Here is a 19,261-nt window from a genome sequence, read left to right on the forward strand (position 1 = left end):
CTGTGAACGAGGAGAGAAACAGAGAGGGAGAGAGAATTGGAGAGAGGGAGACTGAAAGACATGCACAGAATGAGAGAACAAGACAGAGAGGAGAGGAAATATAGCTGAAAAATGGGAAGCGGAAAAATGACAGTGTGCTACAGAATGACAGAAAGAGACAGATAAGCACATACAGACATACACAGGCATTCTCTCTCTCTCTCGCACACACACACACACACATATACACACACAAACAGAAACTCCCTCTCTCCTTCTTCTCAAACACTCTCTCTCTCACACACGCACAGATTGGCAAGCAAGCTGATTCCCACTTGATCAACACAAAAGGAGCAGTGACCATTTCTACACAATCTCCTTATGCCCTTTATGTTTTCCTCCCTGATTTGAAACGAAAGGGTTGGCTCCTCAAAAGACTTCAAACTTCTATACCCGCTCCATTGATTACTAATTGCAAATTAACACGGCCATTCTGGTGAACCTGAGAAGCTACCCCTCTAAAAGAAATGTAACCTTCCCGAGTTTCGATGCTCAGAACTGAAGCAGTTAATCCAGGTGGAGTATGATCAGTGTGATAGGCAACAGGTTCACAATTTCTACCCCCCTGTACTCCAGCTGCCTTTGGAATATTCTATTGGTCTTACCAACTCGGATACGTACCTGCCTGCAGGTTTTCGGCAATGTGTTTGGCCGAATAGATAACTCCTTTCCTACTTCCATTGTTTCTAGCATTTCTCCATTCAGAAAATATTCTGCTTCATCTATCTAAGGTGCACCCGAGTACCAACTTTAACATTCATTCCCTCCACCACTGACACCAGGCCACTCGGGTGACTAGTTGGCTCAGTTGGCTGAACGTTTGTTCTGGATCAAATTGGTGCAAAGTGCAGGGGTGGATTCCAAGGCTCCTCATTGACCTACCCACAGTGAAGATTAGGATACTGTGGGTCGGTTCTGTCTTCAGGCAGAGAACTGAATAAGTCACCATTGAACAGTTTGGGTTGCGTAAGGGTCACACAGATCCTGACTTCATTACAGCCTTGGTTCAAACATGGACAAAACAAGCTGACCTCAAGAGGTGAAGGGAGTGACTGCCTTTGACACTAAGGCAGTAGTTGTCCAAGTGTGGCATGAAGGAACCCTAAGCAAAACTGTGGTCAATGGGAATCAGGGAGAGAATCTTCTGCTGCCTGCAGTCATACCTGGCACAAAGGGAGATGGCTGTGGCTGTTGGAAGTCAATCCTCTTCGTTCCAGGAGACCACTGCAGGAATTCCTCAGGGTAGTGTCCCAGGCCCAATCATCTTCAACTGCTTCATGAATGGCCTTCCTTCCGTCAGGACGTGGGGCTGACTCTTAAATGCCCTCTGAACAAGCGCAATTATGGATGGGCAATAAATGCTGGCCTAGCCAGCAACGTCCACATCCCATGAACGAATAAATAAATGTTAAAATATGGTCAGAAATCGGGATGTTCACTGATGGTGGCATGACGTTCAGCACCTTTCGTAATTCGTCTGATACTGAAGCAGTCCATCACCAAATGCAGCAAGACCTGGATAATAACAAGGTATGGGCTGACAGGTGGCAAGTAACATTTGCACCACACAAGTGCCATGCAATTAAATTATTCAACAAGAGAGAATCTAACCATCGCCCCTTGACATTCAATGGTAGTCTCATTCCGAGTCCCCCACTATCAACATCTGGGAGGTTAGCATTTACCAGAAAATGAATTGGACTAGCCATATAAATATTGTGGCTACCAGAGCTGGTCACAGGCTAGTAACCCTGCTACGAGTAACTCACCCCCGACTCCCCAAAGCCTGCCCAAAATCTACAAAGCATAAGTCAAGAATGTGATGGTTTACTCTCCACTTGCCAGAATGAGTGCAGCTCCAACAACACTAATGAGCTTGACACCATCCAGGGCATATCAGCCTTGATTGGCACAAGATCCACATTCACTCCCTCCACCACCGATGCACAGTAGTAGCAGTGTGCACCATCTACAAAATGCTCTGCAGGAATTCACCAAGGCTTCTTAGACAGCACCTTCCAAACCCAGGACCATTGCCATCTAGGAGGAGAAGGGCAGCAGATAGATGAGGACGCCACAACCTGAACCTTTCCCTCCAAGCCACGCACCAACCTGACGTGGATATTCATTGCAGTTTCTTCCCTGTCACCAGGTCAAAATCCTGGAACTCCCTCACTAACGACCTGCACCACGTAGATGGCAGCGGTTCAAGATGGCAGCTCACCACCGCCTTCGCAAGGGCAACGAGGGATGGGCAATAAATGTTGGCCTAGCTAGCGATGCCCACATCTATGAATAAATCCAAAAATTAACTTAATTTTTAATGGGCGTCTGGGTTATAAATAGCAAGTGATCAGCTGGTCACGCAACACCTGAGAATGAGAAACAGTGCTAAAGTTTCATGTCTGTGACTTTCTTCAGAACTGTAACATCTCCGAAGCATAACGGCTTCTAAGTATGTAGAGATCCAGTAAAACGGTGTGGAGAGAAAAGAAGCAAACAGAAGATCAGTAGTAGTCTGGAAGGTAGCAGAGATTCAATGATATTTGTGGTGATGGTGCAAGGAAAAAAGTGCTGTTAATGGTTGAAGTAAATGGAATAAAGGCGAATCTAAAGGCGGTGTGAATGACAGCGACAAAATCATTGCCAAGAGCTTTGATCCAAAACGAATGGGAGTGGTGATTATTATCTCTGTGTTGTTTTGAGGACTTGGTGATTCTGAAGAGCTTGTGCAGCCTCGGCAATATATATCAGTGGCAAAGGGCGAGACAGTGACTATCCCTTGCATCCAACGCGAGACTAATGCTTACGTGTACTGGTACCGTGAGTTCCCGGGTTCCAGGACCTCTTGTAAGCTCTGCAGAAAAATGACCCAACAACGTCGGATGGGATCACCGAGAGGTTCACGGCCAAGAAGACGGCAAGTGGCTCCTTCGATCTGAATATATGTACAGTGCAGCCGAGGTTCGGTATTTCTATGCTTCCAAACACTCTGCTTGGGCCGTGTTACAAAAAAACCGCCCCGTCTCAGACACTGCCGCCTAACAAGGTCTAGTTATAGATTAATGGCAGCTGGACAGACAGTGAGGGACAGACAGGGAGGAAGAGGCAGAGAGAGAGAGAGCGGTAGGTACATTGTTAGATAGAGACGTCAATGGGAAGATAGATAGACAGACCGTACCACTTTTCGCTCCGTGTTTCTCCTTTTCTATTCCCTATCTCTCTCGCCCTGTCTTTTCCCTCACTCTCTCGCTATCCCCCACGCGCTGCCCCTACGTTGTTCCCTTTCCGCCCTCCCTCATTCGCTCAGCTGCCCTTTCCGCCTCCCTCCCCATCTCCTCAATCACTTATTTCTTTGCTCAATCTCACACCCTCTCTCCAACTGTCCAAATCTCACTTACTCTATCTCTCTTTCTCTCTCTATATCCCTGACCCTCTATCAAGCCAATATCAAATCAGAAAATTTCCATTAACATTGCCTGTCTTTTACAGAAGAACCAACGGAAGCAGTTATCAAAAGGCACATGTTTCTTGCCAGTAGCATCACGAGGTCGGTGACTGCGATATTATGGCACCCAAAGCTCATTGACAAATCCAAAACTGGCCTTGAGTCTTCATTCTCTCTTAGAGGAGACGCCGGAAATCTCCGAGAGGTTCGCAGGCCGAATGTCTGCCGCCATGTGAATGGACGATTCCGACCGTAACCTGTCCCAACTGCAGCCCAGTGGTTTGGCTGTGTATTACTGCGCTTAACCTACTCCAGCAGCAGCCCAGTGGCTCGGCTGTGTATTATTGCGCTAGACAGTATGCCATAGCGTCAAGAAGGCTTGCTGCTAAAACTTCGCATGTCAGGTTGGAGGGCAAGGGCTGAACAGTAAACGGTGTTCTAATTCAGCAGACCTCCACCATTAGAAATCGGTGAGCTTGAGGCACGAACTCTGGTGAGATAGCTGGCATAATGCGGACAGAATACAGCGACAGGAAATACACAGCACAATCAAATGGGCATTATTTGAAGGTGTAAAATCCGTCTGGCCCCAGAAGTAGAGAGATGGAGACGTGGAGAGTGGTAAGGGTAGGAGAGAAACCTAACCATCGACCCAAGCATTGTAGTTATATATCTCAATTTATTTATCTAGCTCCTATCGATCTTTCCACCAAATGATCTATCCACACATCTGTAGGCCTACCGTCTATCCACTCTATCTCTATCTATCTGCCTGCCGTAATTTTTATTCAGCCCTCGTCCTTTCGTTGTCTATCTATCTCTCTAGTTACCTATCTGCCTCTCTTCATCTAATTGAGAAATCGGAGGCAATGAAAATGAACAGCTTCGAAATGCGGTGCTAAAGAAGGATTGCAAGGGTAAGCTAGGTGGACAGCTAAGGTAGAAATGCTGAACGTCCGGAAGAACAAGAGAACTCTTAAATAACATCAAAAATACATACTGAGTTCTTCAGGCGTGTTATCCTGTAGGTCTGTTGGAGTGTCTTATCACCACAAGAAGGGTTAAAGGAATAAGATCAACATGCTGACAGAGAAGGAAGCAGCTGAACAATATTAAAGCCTGTCTTATCTACCATTCCAACTACACGGTCACCCACTGTTGCTCTGATCGAAAAGATCGAATTCCATGGTCGCCTACCCCACTCAGCATGGCACATAAACCAAGACCTCTTGAGTGAGGTCCCTATTTGCCTATTGGTCTTATGTTATATCCATCTCTATCCACCTGTCCATCTGTCTATTTTACATCTATTACCTCTCTGTCTGATTGTCTATCCATTTCTCTCCGCCTGCCTAATTAACCCTATCTAGCTATTCATCTATGATTAGGTGATTACAATTTTTAATGAACTAATTAGAATCTACTGTGGAAAGGGATTGAATTTCCATCTTTTGAACATGTTCTCTATATTTTAACCAAACTATATTGGGAGGTAAATAGGTTTACGCCAGTGGTGCACAGAATAATATGGGCACCAGATACTTAAAATTCCAAAGGACACCAGTGAATTATTAGTTTTAGTCTCAATATCGCAAGAGTGCCGAGATTGGTAGAGCACAAGAGGAAGCAATTGGGCCCATGGTGCAAGGCCAGCCCTGAGAAACAGCTTTCCAGTAAAACCTATTCCCCTGTCCCATGGACGTGCAATCTTTTCCCGTTGCAAATATAGATTCTAATTCCAAAATTACTATCGAACCTGCGTCCACCGCCATTTGAGGAAGGAATTTTTTTGAGTTGTCCAGATATTGCCTTTTGTTCTTTTACAGAATATCCTATATACGTGTTCCTTGGTTACTAACCCTATGCTGTTGGGAACATTTCACCATTAAATTCTCTATCGATACGCATTATGATCTTGAACATCTTTATTACACCTTCCATCAACCTTCACTGCCCTAATGATCAGTTTGATAATCTCAGTCAAAGGACATCATTACTGGAGTTCCTCAGGGCAGTGTCCTAGGCTCAACCATCTTCAACTGCTTAATTAATGACCTTCTTTCCATCAAAAGGTCAGAAGTGAGGATGTTCGCTGATGACTGCACAACGTTCAGCACCTTTCAAAACTCCTCAGATGCTGAAGCAGCCCATGTCCATATGCAGCAAGACGTGGACAACATTGAGATTTGGGCTGATCAGTGGCCAGCAACATTCGCACCCACACAAATCCCAGGCAATGACCATCTGCGACAAAAATAAACTAATCATCTCCCCTTGACACTCAATTGCACTGCAATCGCTGAATTCCCCTTGCTCAGCATTCGAGGGTTGGGGGGTGGTCGGTGGGCGGGGTGGGGGGGGGGTGGGGTGGTGGTGGTGGTGGGGGTGGTGGAGGGCGTCCTCGGTCGCGGGGGGTGGGGGTGTGTCGGGTTCCCATTGATCAGAAACCGGACCGGGCCAGCCATATTCATATTTTGTCTACAAGAGCAGGTCAGAGGCTGGGAATTCTGCAGCGAGTAAATCAGCTCCTGACTTCCCAAATGTTGTCCACAAGCTACAAGGCCCAAGGCTCAAGTGTGATGGAATATTCTCCACTTGCCTGGATGAGTGCAGTTTCCACAACACTTTAGGAGCTTGACACCATTCAGGGCAAAGCAGCTTCTTGATTGGCACCCCTCCCACAAACATTCACTCCCTCCACCACCGATGCATAGTTGCAGCAGTGTGCATTATCTAAAAACAATTCGCCAAGGCTCCTGGATAGCAGCTTCCAAATCCACGATATCTACCACTGAGAATGCAAAGGGCAGCAGACCCATGTTATCAGCACGACCTGCACGTTCCCCTCCAAATCACATCCCAGCCTGACTTGGAAATATATCCACGTTCCTTCATTGGCCAATCCTGGAACCCCCTAACAGCACTGTGGATGTACCTGCACCACGGCTGCAGCGGTTCAAGAAGGCAGCTCACCGCCACCTTCTCAAAGGCAACAAGGGATGAAAAATAAATGCTGGCCCAGCCAGCGAAGCCCACATCCCTTAATGTAAAAAGACATGAGAAAAATGGTAGCTTCTCCCGATCGTTTGCATAAGTGAATCCCCTCAACCCCGGTACCATTCCAGTAAATCTCTCTCTAACTTACCCAGTGGCAAGGCGCCCAAAGCAGATACATAGGAAATATTTCATCTTAGAAGGTTTAAATGTCTTAGTGATATTTCGCACTGCAAAGTCAAGCGGCCTCTGTGCATAGTTAATCTCCGAGACACCCGCCTCGTTATGGCGGTTTCAAAATCTGTTGTAAACCGTTAACCCGCTACTGAAGATGTTTTTTTTAACATGGTTTAAACCGAAATAAGAGTTCAGGCCAGGGAATAAGTAACCCTTTCAGTCTCGTTTAGCAAGGTGTACGATAGCATCGTAGTTATCTTACTGAGCAAGGAATCCAGAGGCTTCGACCAATGATCCAGAGACATGAGATCAGATCCCACCGGGGCAGCAATGGGATTTAAATACAATTAAATACGTAAAAAATTGAAATGCAAAGCTGCTGTCATAAGTCATTGTCATTAAACTACCAGGCTGCCTTAAAAACATCCCATTGATTTCACTGACGGAAGGAAATATGCATCCCTCAGTCGGACTGACCCATATGTGAGTCCAGACTCATAGTAATGCCGTTAATTATTAACAGCCCTTTGAAATGGCCTGGAAAACCACTCAGCTGTAGTCAAGGTGGCACCTCACCACTTTCTCAAGGACAACTAAGGATGCGAATAGGCACACAAATAGGGCGGTGGGATCATTTCCGTACAGCTGAGAGAAATGTCGCTTTAACAAAACAACAAAATTGGGACACGCCTGAGATTGAAGCGCTCGCTCAGTACTGCCCCCTCAGTCCACATGCCTCGGGTGATTTAATAAAACCGGAATTGTAAATTTCCCTGTCTGAAACAAGAGAGCACTTTAACCCAACAATTTTACATGCTCTATGGAAACATTGAATCGTACGTCGGCCCTTCTGTCCTGTGCTAGCATTTTGAAAGAGACGTCAAAGAGAGTTCTGACACACTACTTCATTTCACCCTCTCAGCACATGCTTCTATTCCTCCCTCCCTTACGCCCTCATCTTGCTTCCTTTTAAATGTTATTTACTTCAATCATTTTGTGTCCATAGCTCTCCAGCTACAGGTGATTTTCCTGGATTTATTAACGACTGCATATTATTTATGGCTCCTAGTTTTTGTCTCTCCAGTAAAATGTCTCCCTCTCTCTCTCTACTTGTTCTATCTCCATAGGCCTCTGTTTAATTTTTCAAGCATTTACCCAATTTTGTTTTGAATGTCACTGTTGACTCTGCACACTTCCAGCCACGAGCTTTACAGGCAGTACACCTCGTTGCATAAAGAGCCTCGTTGCTTACCACATAGAATTTGTGTCTATTATTTTATGCTGATGACCTCTTTTCACCAATTACCCGTTAGAAGACTGAACTCTTATTATTAACTCCATCAATCCCCTTTCTAAAACTTGAATGGCTGTATTAAATTCCTCCCTAGGCTTCTGTGTTGTGAAGTAATTGGATGATGAGGGTTTCACGTGATACTTACACATAGTGATGACAACAGGATGTTCCGCAATGAATTAGATAGAACAGAAAAACCGCCTCCAAAGGTGATATTGAGCTATTCTCCGTCCCCACATCGAGCTTGTGTCGAATGAATAAAACATGCTGCATAAAGTTCACTTTGCATTTCTTATGGTTACACTGTTCCCAAGTAAGTCAAATTATTAACATTTGTAGAATATTGCATGTTAATGTCAGCTTTCGTTCAGTTGGTAACAGGGTTCCATCGGAAGAGAAAATCATAGGTTCGAGACGTACTCCAGATAACTGAGCTCAAAATCAATGCTGATACTCCAGGTGTCACCACTGAGGATGTGTTGAACAGTCGGGGAGGCAGTACTAAAGAATCGCTGCTCAATTTCTGAAGTAGTCCTGAGAGAGCGCTACCCTGTTGCAGACGCCCTTTTTTTGGGTGTAAATAGAATTGCCTCTTCAGGTGGATTTAAGTAATCCCACAGAAGATCAGCAGTGAGTTCTTCCCCGTGTCCTGTGCGAACGTTTAAACATGTATCTCTTCAAAAGTCCATATGAACTTCTCATTATTACATTGCTGTTTGTTGGACTCTTGCAGTGCACAAATTGGCCGCGGTGTTTGCCCCATTTCAGCAGGAGTGCACTTTAAATAAAAGTATTTTATCGTAAACATTTGTGATGTTATGTTTTTTTAAGAGGCACTGTAAGCTCTTTCTTTCTTGCAATGTAACACTGCTTTAATCGATTATTGACAGATATAAAAATCTAATCGAATTTCCATTCAACAGGAATATTCGCCTCTTACGTGGAACAGTCGCCTTCTGTTTTATCGATTGCAGCAGCAGAATCGACAACACTGAAATGTAAGCTGACGAATACTAACTATCCCAATATGCTTTGGTACAGACAACGACCAGATCGGACATTAGAAGCTCTATTCAGTTCTGCTGGAGCTGGGAATGTTATGAATTACACACTTGAGTCGTTTAAGGCCGAGAGAACCAATAATGCGCTGTTTACAATGAAACTGAGTGACGCCTCTCCATCTCACACCGCTGTCTACTTCTGTGCCTGTAGTATCGCACAGCGTTTGAGAAAGATGGATTGCAGCTACAAAAAGCTGCATGGGGTGAATGGGCGCCCATGGGTGCTCCTTTACCACTGCCAGGTGTCTGTAATAAGTGACGATTTAGTGCATCTTCTCTAGCCAACAGGTCGTGAAATCACAAAATGACACCGCACATAAGGAGTCCCAATATCATGTCCAGTGTTTTGCCATCACTATCCAATTAATCACTCCCTCACCCTCCAAAGCCTTGCTAATTGTTTCTTTTCACATGCACTCCATTTCCTTTGGAAATAGATTTTTAACCAGCTCCCTACACCCGTTCAGACAATGATTTGAAGATCATAAAAACTGACTGCCTAATTAAAACATTACCTCTTGTCTCTCATTCATTCCATTACCAATCACTTTACATCGACCTCCTCTGGTTATCCATCCACTGCCACTGGGAGGAATTTCTCCGCATCGAAGCTCCGAAAACCTTTCCTTATTTGAAAATATTCAATCAACAGCAAAAAAGTGCAAATGTGCAAGACATGGTTCAACAGACTGTCAGCCACCTAACAACAAAATGCAAAATCTTTATTGAGATTGCATTAATATATAAAACTTTCTTTGTTTCTTGACGGTAATATTTTGCTGAATTCGAGGATCAGATGCATAAAAATCGCATCGTATTTCATCAACCTTTAAAAATAGACTAATAGTTCAGCGTGCAGGGGCCATAATTTGCACCTGCAGAGTTAACAAATAAAAAAAAAATTACACATTTGTCAATATAAAATATTAAATCAGATTCTACCTTTAGATTGCATTTAATCTCCAATTAAGCGCCCCTGAATTTTGCAGACCAACCGCAACTGCTCCAGTCTCTTCTACTGGAACCTGATCAATGCATTTGTTTTGGATACCTTCTAAATCCTTGTTGTTAATATTGCACCACATACCGGCGAAAGCACAGGATGGAACTGCAGCTCTATACTCACGCCAGGGGAATATCTGTATTCATTTCTACCACAAGTTGGGAGCAGTAACGTCATGTGAACGTTGACGAAGGTTTTTTACACGACAAATTCTTCACAGAATCACAGAATTGACAGTTCACAGAAGGAGACCATTCGTGACGGTGCTCGCAGCGTTTTTAAATTAGCACTGCTAGCTGGAATCTAGTTGGTGGCGGGGGCTGGGGTGGGGGGGGGGGTGGTGGTGGGGCGGCGAGGGCGGGGAACTGAAGCATAATAGGGTTAAATGAGGAGTGCGACGCAACCTACTTTGCACAGTTTCAGTATTGGTTCAATGGTTGGAACCTACAGCTTTCTGAATCTGACGTAGAATTGATACAATCATCCAGGCTGATGCTTAGCTGCCAATGCTGAGACGGTGCCGCACTGACGGTGGGTAGCACTGACGGAGAGCTACATTATCACAGGTGTCACCCTAAATCTGAAGAAGAGTCATATTGGACTTGAAACGTTAACTGTGTTTCTCTCTTCACAGATGCTGCCAGACCTATTGAGTTTTCCCAACATTTTCGGTTTTTCTTATTGTAATTCGGTCTGCCTTCTCCGCTGAATGTAACAGAACAATGAATGAAAGGAAGAAGTCAGTTTATTTTGCACAGTTAAAGACCCGGGCCAACCCAAAAACTTAAATATTGTTAAATCGTGTTCACTGTTGTAATGTAGAAAGCATTGCAGCAGTCAATTTTCGCACAGAAAGCTCTCACAAACAGAAATATGATGTATGGTTAGTAGACCTGTTTCAGCAATTAGTATTGGCTCAGGAAACTAGGGGGAAATGTTGGGAACTCTTTCCAATAGTGCCCTTAAAATGATATGAATCGATCTGAGAGGTCCTTGTTTCCGTTCCGTCCGAAACAAGGGATCATCGACAGTGGAGCATTCCTCCAGTGCTGACACGAGCAGCCATGTCCTGCGTAATTTGCTCAAGTCTCTGTCGTCGGGCTCGAAACTTCTGAATGCGAGTTCTATCAGCTGAGTTACGACTGACACGTGTTGAGGCAGCAAAACTATTCAAAAATAGGAACACTGCGATGGAGAAAGGAACATTTTTCCATGAACACGGTTATGTGGACTGTCATATCAATCATGTCCTTTGCTTTGGTAAATCAAATAACACATCGATTGTGGTTAGACAGGATTAATCCCCGGAAGGTTCCAGAGTACCAAATCAATGAAGTTACGCAAAATCTCCATCAAACCGTGCTTTTGCCTCAGATGGTGTAGACCTTCCACCTCTCTGCATCAGATTTTAGATAGGATGAATAGGACTTGGGAGAAATCTAAAAAAATGCGCTGGGTCTCGAGGACTCGACTTTTATGGAGATGCGAGAGAAGTTCCTTTTCACTTTGGAACTGGGAAGATTAAGGGAGATTTAAATACAATATTACGTGGAGTTTCCATCCAGTAAATGAGGAGAACCTGTTCCCACTGCGAGGACTGCGGGTACCAGGAGACACAGATTAGAGAGAACTAGTAAAGGAACAGAGTGAGGGGTGAAGGCAATTTATCTTAACACAGCGAGATGTCATTCCCGGAACCGTACCTCCTAAAAGGATGATGGAAGTAAATTCAATTATTACTTTCAAAAGGGAATTCGTCATTGAGCATGATAATGTTTAAGAAAGATGAGGAACAACAATAGGGGAAGTGGGAATAATTGAATAATTTCATTTTCCAACGAGCCTTCCAGGCATTATTGACCAAATGTTTTCTTCCACACTGTTTAATTCTATGAAAACCAATTTTATTGCTTCCTTGTTTAGACAGAATTGTCCGCTTCTGTTCACACTGGGAATTAGGCTATGATGAGATGTGGACTGAGGAACTAACGATCCAGACCTGTTCTTTCACCGATAAATGGGAAACGGAGAACTCGTCTCTCTATTCTATTCCGCCATGACCGCCCACATTTCCAGTTATACAGTGGAATCTCTTTAAAGTCCAGAGATTCAGCAATGCCCAATTTAGCCTGGAGCACTCCAGGGCCCACCCCTAGCACTCCATCGTCCACTTCTGGGCATGCAATGGCGCACGGCGCGTGAAAACACCAGCTGCCTGACACAAAATGACCGACAACATAAAAATAATCCACAAGAATGCGGTGGTGTCAACCTCCAGAATTTGACCCGTTGTATTCAACACCGCAAACAACTCAGAGCTCCTGCACTGCTCATTCAGTCCACAGAGATTTGGATGGTTCTAATTTTATCCACGATCATCTCCTTTCACCGAATCAATCACAGAATTGTTGCAGCAAAGATGGAAAGCATTCGGCCCATCGCATCTGCAACCGCTCTTCAGATGAACATCATGACGTACTGCCATTGCGCTGATTTTTTTTATTTTCCCTATAATGCGAATCGTAGGATTGCATACGATCTACAACACAGAAACAGGCTATCCATTCAGTCCATGCTTGCGATTATGCTGCAATCGAGCCTCCTCCAACCTACCCACGTCTAAATCTACCATCCTAACCCCCACTCACATCTCCCTTATAGGTGTGTCTCTCCAGCCCTGCGATTCATTTCTACTGCTCGTTTTTATCCACTCCCAATATCCAAGAGTGCCTGATTCTTGCCAATCTCAAGGTACAGAATGTTTTATTTCTGAATTCACGACTGGGTTTCTTGCTAATTTCATTCATGGGATGCGGAGGTCGGTGACTAGGCCAGCATTTATTGTCTATCGCTAATTGCGCTTGAGAAAGTGGTGTTGAGCTGCCTTATTAAACATATGCAATCCATGTGGTGTAGATACACCCACAGTGCTGTTAGGGAGGGAGTTCACGATTTTGACCCAGCGACAGTGAAGGGACAGCGATATCAGGATGGTGAGTGGTTTGGAGGGGAACCTACAGTAGTGTTCCCATGTGTCTGCTGCCGTTGTGCTTCTAGGTGATAGCGGTCATGGGGCCTTGGTGAGTTCCTGTGGTGCATCTTGTAGATGGTACACATTGCTGCCACTGTGCATCAGTGGTGGAGGGAGTGATGGATCCGTTTCTTGATATCACGAGGAGTGAATCAAAATGGCTAAAGACTGGCATCTGTGATGCCAGGGACCTCTGGAGGAGGCCGGGATCTATAACCTACTCGGCACTTCTGGGTAAAGTTTCTTGTGAATACTTCAGCCTTATCTTTTGCAATGATGTGCGAGACACTTCCATCAGTGAGGATGGGAAAAATTGTGGAGCCTTTTCCTCCAGTGAGTTGTTTAATTGCCCATCACCATTCACGACTGGATGTTCCGCTATTTAAGAAGGGTTGTAGAGATAAGCCATGGACCTACAGACCAGCGAATCTCACATCAGTGGTAGGGAAACTTTTGGAGAACATTCTGAAGGAGAGAATCTATCTCCATCCTAAGAGGTAAGGTTTGATCAGGGAGAGTCAGCATGGCTTTGTCAGAGGGAAGTCATGCCTAACAAATTTGATTGAATTTTTAAAGGAGGTAGTCATTTGTGTAGATCAGGGTAATGCAGCTGATGTAGTTTACAGGGATTTCAGCAAAGCTTTTGATAAGGTCCCACATGGGAGTCTTATAAAGGAGGCAAATGCACATGGGATACAGGATAATTTGATAAGGTGGACTCAAAATAAACTGATTTGTAGGAGACAGAGGGCGATGCTAGAAGGATGCTTTAGTGACTGGAAGCCATTGTGCAGTGGCGTATCACAGGGATTTTTGCTTGGTCCCCAATTATTTGTTATTTATGTAAACAACATATATGACTGTGCTCGGAGTAGGATTAGTAAGTTTGTGGATAGTACAAAGATTGGCTGGGCAGTTAACAGTGATGCTGAGTGTATTGGTCTACAGGAAGATATAGACCGGATGGTCAAATGGGCAGATAAGTGGCAGATGCAATATGGCCCTGAAATACGTGAGGTTATACAATTTGGAAAGAGTAAGTTGAGAAGGCAGTATTCAATGAAAGCATGACACTAGGAAGTTCCGAGGAACAAAGGGGCCTTGGTGCCTGTGTTCATAGATCTTTGAAGGAGGAGGGGCATGTCAATGGGGTGGTGAAAAAGGTTTATTGCACACTTGACTTTTTCAATCGAGGCATAGATTACAAAAGTAGAGAGGTCATGTTGGAGTTGTATAGAAGCCTGGTAAGGCCACAGCTGGAGTACTGTGTGCAGTTCTGGTCGTTACATTATAGGAAGGATGTGATTGCCTGGAATGAAACATTTAAGTTATGAAGAGGGATTGGATAGACTTGGGTTGCTTTTGTTGGACCAGAGAAGACTGACGGGCGTCCTCAGCAAGGTGTACAAGATTATGAGGGGCATGCACAGGTTGGATAGGGAGCAGCTGTTCCCCTTTGCTGAAAGAACATAAGTTCAAGATGAGGAGCAGAAGGTTTATGGGGGATGTGAGGGAAAAAAAAATTACCCAGAGGGTCGTGAATGTCTGGAATGCACTGCCTGGGAGGGTGGTGGAGGCAGGTTGCCTCACCTCCTTTAGAAAGTAGCTGGATGGCCACTTGACATATCATAACATTAAAGGCTATGGGCCAAGTGCTGGTAAATGGGATTATGTAGTTAGGTCAGGTGTTTCTCAAGTGTCACTGCAGGCTCGATGTGCCAAATGGCCTCTTCTGCACTGTGTGATTCTGTGATTATGTGTTTCTGGGCCTGCACAGATTGGTTCGTTGATTGTGGAATCCCTTAGCCCTGTCTATCACTTGCTGCTTATGCTGTTTGGCAATGGAGTAGTCCTGTATTGCAGCATTACCAAGCTGACCCCTTATTTTCAGATATGCCGCTTGCTGCCCCTAGCTTTTCCTCTTGCACTCTTTTTTGAACCAGTGTTGATCCGCTGGCTTGATGGTAATCGTAGAGTAGGGGGTATGCTGGGCCATGTGGTTACATGTTTTGTTGAGTACAATTCTCCTGCTGCTTACGGCCCACACCGCCTCATAGTTGCCCAGTTTTGAGTTACTAAATCTGTTCTAAATCTAGCCTATTGAGCACGGTGGTAGTGCCACACAACATGATGGAGAGTATCATCAATGTGAACTTCGACTCTAGAAGAAGACTGGGTGGGGTAAACTAACCGAATTCTATAACATTCTGGAAGGTTTTAAACAGTGGATACGCTGAGAATGTTTCCTCTTGATGTAAATTACATAGCTCGATGCCACCAGTCGAAGATAGTCACCAGAAACTGAACTGGACTGGCCATGTGACCAGAAGAGCAGGCCAGCGGCTAGGAAACCTGTGGCGAATAACTCACCTCCTGACTCCCTAAAGCCTGTCCACCACCTACAAGGCACAAGTCAGGAGTGTGATAGAATACTCTCCACTTGTCTGGATGAGTGCGGCTCCAACAGTCAGGAAGCTTGGCACCATCCAGGACAAAGCAGCCCACATGATTGGCACCACATCCACAAACATTCACTCCCTCCACACTGACGCACAGCAATGCATATAATCTACAAGATGCCTTGCAGAAACTCGCCAAAGCTCCTTCAACAGCACCTTCCAAATCCATGTCCGCTACAATTGCGAATGACAAGAACAGCAGATACATTGGAAGGCCACCACCTGGAAGTGCCCCTCAAATTTACACATCATCCTGACATGAAAATATATCATGTTCCATCACTGTCGTGAGTTCAAAATCCTGGAACTCCCTCCCTAACAGCACTGTGGGTGTACGTAGTCAATATAGACTGCAGCGGTTCAAGAAGGAAGCTCACCACCACCTTCTCAAGCGCAACGAAGGTTGAGCTATAAATGCTGGCATAGCCAGTGACGCCTACGCCCCTAAATTAATGAAAGATATCCATGCATTTCTGGTATCACCCTTTCAAGTTCTCTCTCAAGTGCCTATATTCTTTTCATTTAATACCACGACCATGTGTGGTCTATGCTACTTTTGTTGCAGGTTTGGCATAACTCCACTACTTTCTCAAAGGGGTATTTCAGATATGCGCTGTGTTCCTGGCCTAAATGCTAATATTCACATTGCAACTGAGACTTGATAGCATTTTTAGAAAGTTAATATTATTTTCTTTTGTAATATTTTAACTGCTGCATAAAATGGCCCAATGAGCAATGCGTGCATCCCATGACTGAGCTAGTGGAGCAGCGGCTGGAAGGGAGCAAACTTCAGATGATGGTGAGGTGGGCGTGTCTTGCTAGTTATTAAACTGCTGAGGGCGAAGATGTTAATTCGGAAGGCAATCGGAATGACGATGATAAATATTTGCCTAAGACAGTGAAGATAGGTCTGTTTATGAGTATGAATGCTGTAATGATTAGAGTGGCAATGAAGGCCACTGAACGGTTTTGGTGTGGGGGTTCCACATTTCCACTAATTTCTCTGTGACTAATTGCTTCATTATGTAATCACCAGTTCCAATTTAAGTTTATGTCCCCATTGCTCTGGATTCCAGACTCTCTCCAGGAGAGGAAATAGCTTCAACTTTCAAATCACACCTCACCTCCCCAGATGATCCATTCAGTATTAGCGATGACCACAGGGGAACGGGACGTTTTCCATGAACCACTAGTAAGACCTGGATATGCAAAGCCACTAGTGACTTTTCCACACACATTTTGATGAGGAGAAGTGATTATTTTTGTGATACTGGAATTGACAAGTCAAAAGGAAACCCAGCTTCGCCTGGTGTCAAGTCCTGAAGTCAATTTTGCTGCCTGAAACTGATCCAGTAGCAGATTTAGATTCAGCCTGCAGTCTGAAAGGTGCAGTTAGTCAGATTCTGATCCAATAGAGGGCGCTGGTGAGAAGTGACTGAAGCATTCTGGGAGAAGTCACCGCAGCCACCGTGACATAGGAGGGAATTGAGGAGATGGACACTTGCATTCAACAAGAGGAAGAGCATCGAACAGCGGGAGCTGGTGAGAAGTGACTGAAGCATTCTGGGAGAAGTTGGTGTAGACAGCGGGACTCAGGAGGGAAGTGAGGAGGACCAACTATCAAAGAACGGAATAGGCCCAAACAATACATTGCTGTAGTCTTTTCATGCGTCCCTCCTCCTCAAACCTAAAAAAAAATCTAGAGAAAGAGGCAGTGCCTTCAGGAGTGCACCAGACCTCTGAGGGACACTCTTCTGAAAGGCGATTTTAAAGAAAAAGCAGCTGATTTGTGAGTAGATCCTGGGAGCAGACTCAGATGGAGGAGCACCGGAGTGGTGAGTATAAATCTAGCTTACCTCGGGGATTCACAACCTTGTCTCCAGGGAGCAGACTCAGAGGGAGGAGCACCAAAGCGATGACCTCGCGGCTCAGAGTAGCTGAAGCCAAAACTGAAAAAGTAACATCACAGGGAAGCTGTGACCTGAGTGGTTGGTAGCAAATCTGCACCAAATTTGAAAAAAAACCACAAAGCTAATTAATGAATTAATTATATAAGTCGAGATAGCTGGGTAAGTGATGTGCTGTAGCTGTATGATATGGGAGCTGGTGGATCCCATTGTGAGCAGCAGTGACCACATCTGCAGCAAGTGTTGGTTGCAAGAGGAACTCTGGCTCAGAATTGATAAGATGGATTCCGAGCTCTTGACGCTGTGGTACATCTGGTAGGGGCAGAGTTACCTGGATGCTTTGTTTCAGGAGGTGGTCACACCCGATAGATTAAGTACCTCAAGTTAGGTCAGTGGTCAGGGTCAGCAGGTTGTGACTGCAAGCGAGGCAGGTAGAGAGATCCTGTAGTCTGGAACAGCGGAGGCTCAGCTCTTGACCTTGTCGAACAGGTACGAGGTACTTGCTCCCTTTATGGATGAGGAACAGGGCTGTAGGGAGAATGAGCCAGTTGACCATGACACCGTGGCACAGGAGGCCATTCCAGAGGGGGTGAGCAAAAAGACAATTGGTAGTTGTAGGGGATTCTATAATTTAGGGAATTGATAGCATTCTTTGTAAGCAAGATCGAATGTCCCGCATGGTATGTTGCCTGCCCAGTGCCAGGATGAGGGACATCTCTGAGCGGCTTGAAAGGATGTTGGAGAGGGAGGGAGTGGATCCAGTTGTTGTAGTCCATGTCGGGACAAATAACATACGTAAGACTAGGAAAGAGGACCCATTTGAGGATTATCAGGAACTACGAACTAAATTAAAGAACATGTCCTCAAGCGTTATAATCTCTGGATTACTACCCGAGCCACGTGCACATTGGTGTAGGGACGTGAGAATAAGGAAGTAAATACGTGGCTGAAGGAGTGGTGCGGGAAAAAGAGCTTCAATTCTGTGGGACACTGACGTAAGTATTGGAACCGCAGGGATCTGTACCAATGGATCATTCTCCACCTGAACCAATCTGGGATCAATGTTCTAGTGAAAAGGCTAAGTAGGGTGGCCAACAGGACTTTAAACTAGAAAGTGGGGTGAATGGAAGGGTAATTCTCCGAGAAGAATGACTAATGGGAAACAAAGCAGCAGGATAGCGTATGTGGGGGGGAGGGGGTGTGGATTCAACTTCATGGAAAATTATGAAAAAAGTGAAAAGGAAGGAGAGCCCAGGAGAGGCTATTAAAGTCTGCAGAACACAAAAGAGGACAGAGTGTTTGGATAGGGCTAGGAATCTAACTTCAAGCCCATCAGATAAAGGGACGACAATGAGAAAGGGGACGGGAAATACAGGACTGAAGGTGTTGTATCTGAATGCACGCAGTATATGAAATGAGGTAAATGAGCTTGTAGTGCAGATTGAAATTGGCAGGTGTGATGTAGTGGGCATCACGGAGACATGGCTGCGAGGGGATCAGGACTTGGAGCCAAATATCCAAGGATATACATCCTATCGAAAAGATAGGCAAGTTGGCAGAGGGGATGGGGTTGCTTTGTTAGTAAGAAATTAAATTAAATCGATAGCAAGAAATGACTTCGGGTCAGATGATGTAGAATCTGTGTGGGTAGGGTTGAGGAACCGCAGAGGGCAAAAGAAAACATAATGGGAGTTATGTACAGGCCTCCGAACATTAGTCAGGATGTGGGGCACAAGATACACCAGGAGATAGAAAAGGCGTGTAAGAAAGGCAAGGTTACAGTGATCATGGGGGATTTCAATATGCAGGTAGACTGGGAAATTCAGGTTGGATGTGGATCCCAAGAAA

General features: G+C 44.9%; 1 gene segment (V, D, J or C); it reads left to right on the plus strand.

Moving 5' to 3' along the window:
- Positions 1 to 8,138: 8,138 nt before the first annotated feature.
- On the plus strand, positions 8,139 to 10,071 carry LOC121272509. The segment is given in 3 exon segments: positions 8,139 to 8,265; positions 8,876 to 9,216; positions 10,003 to 10,071. Coding segments are annotated over 3 exon segments (459 nt in total).
- The last annotated feature ends 9,190 nt before the right edge of the window (positions 10,072 to 19,261 follow it).

Source organism: Carcharodon carcharias, chromosome 34 (assembly GCF_017639515.1).
Source record: "Carcharodon carcharias isolate sCarCar2 chromosome 34, sCarCar2.pri, whole genome shotgun sequence".
Lineage (NCBI taxonomy): Eukaryota > Metazoa > Chordata > Chondrichthyes > Lamniformes > Lamnidae > Carcharodon > Carcharodon carcharias.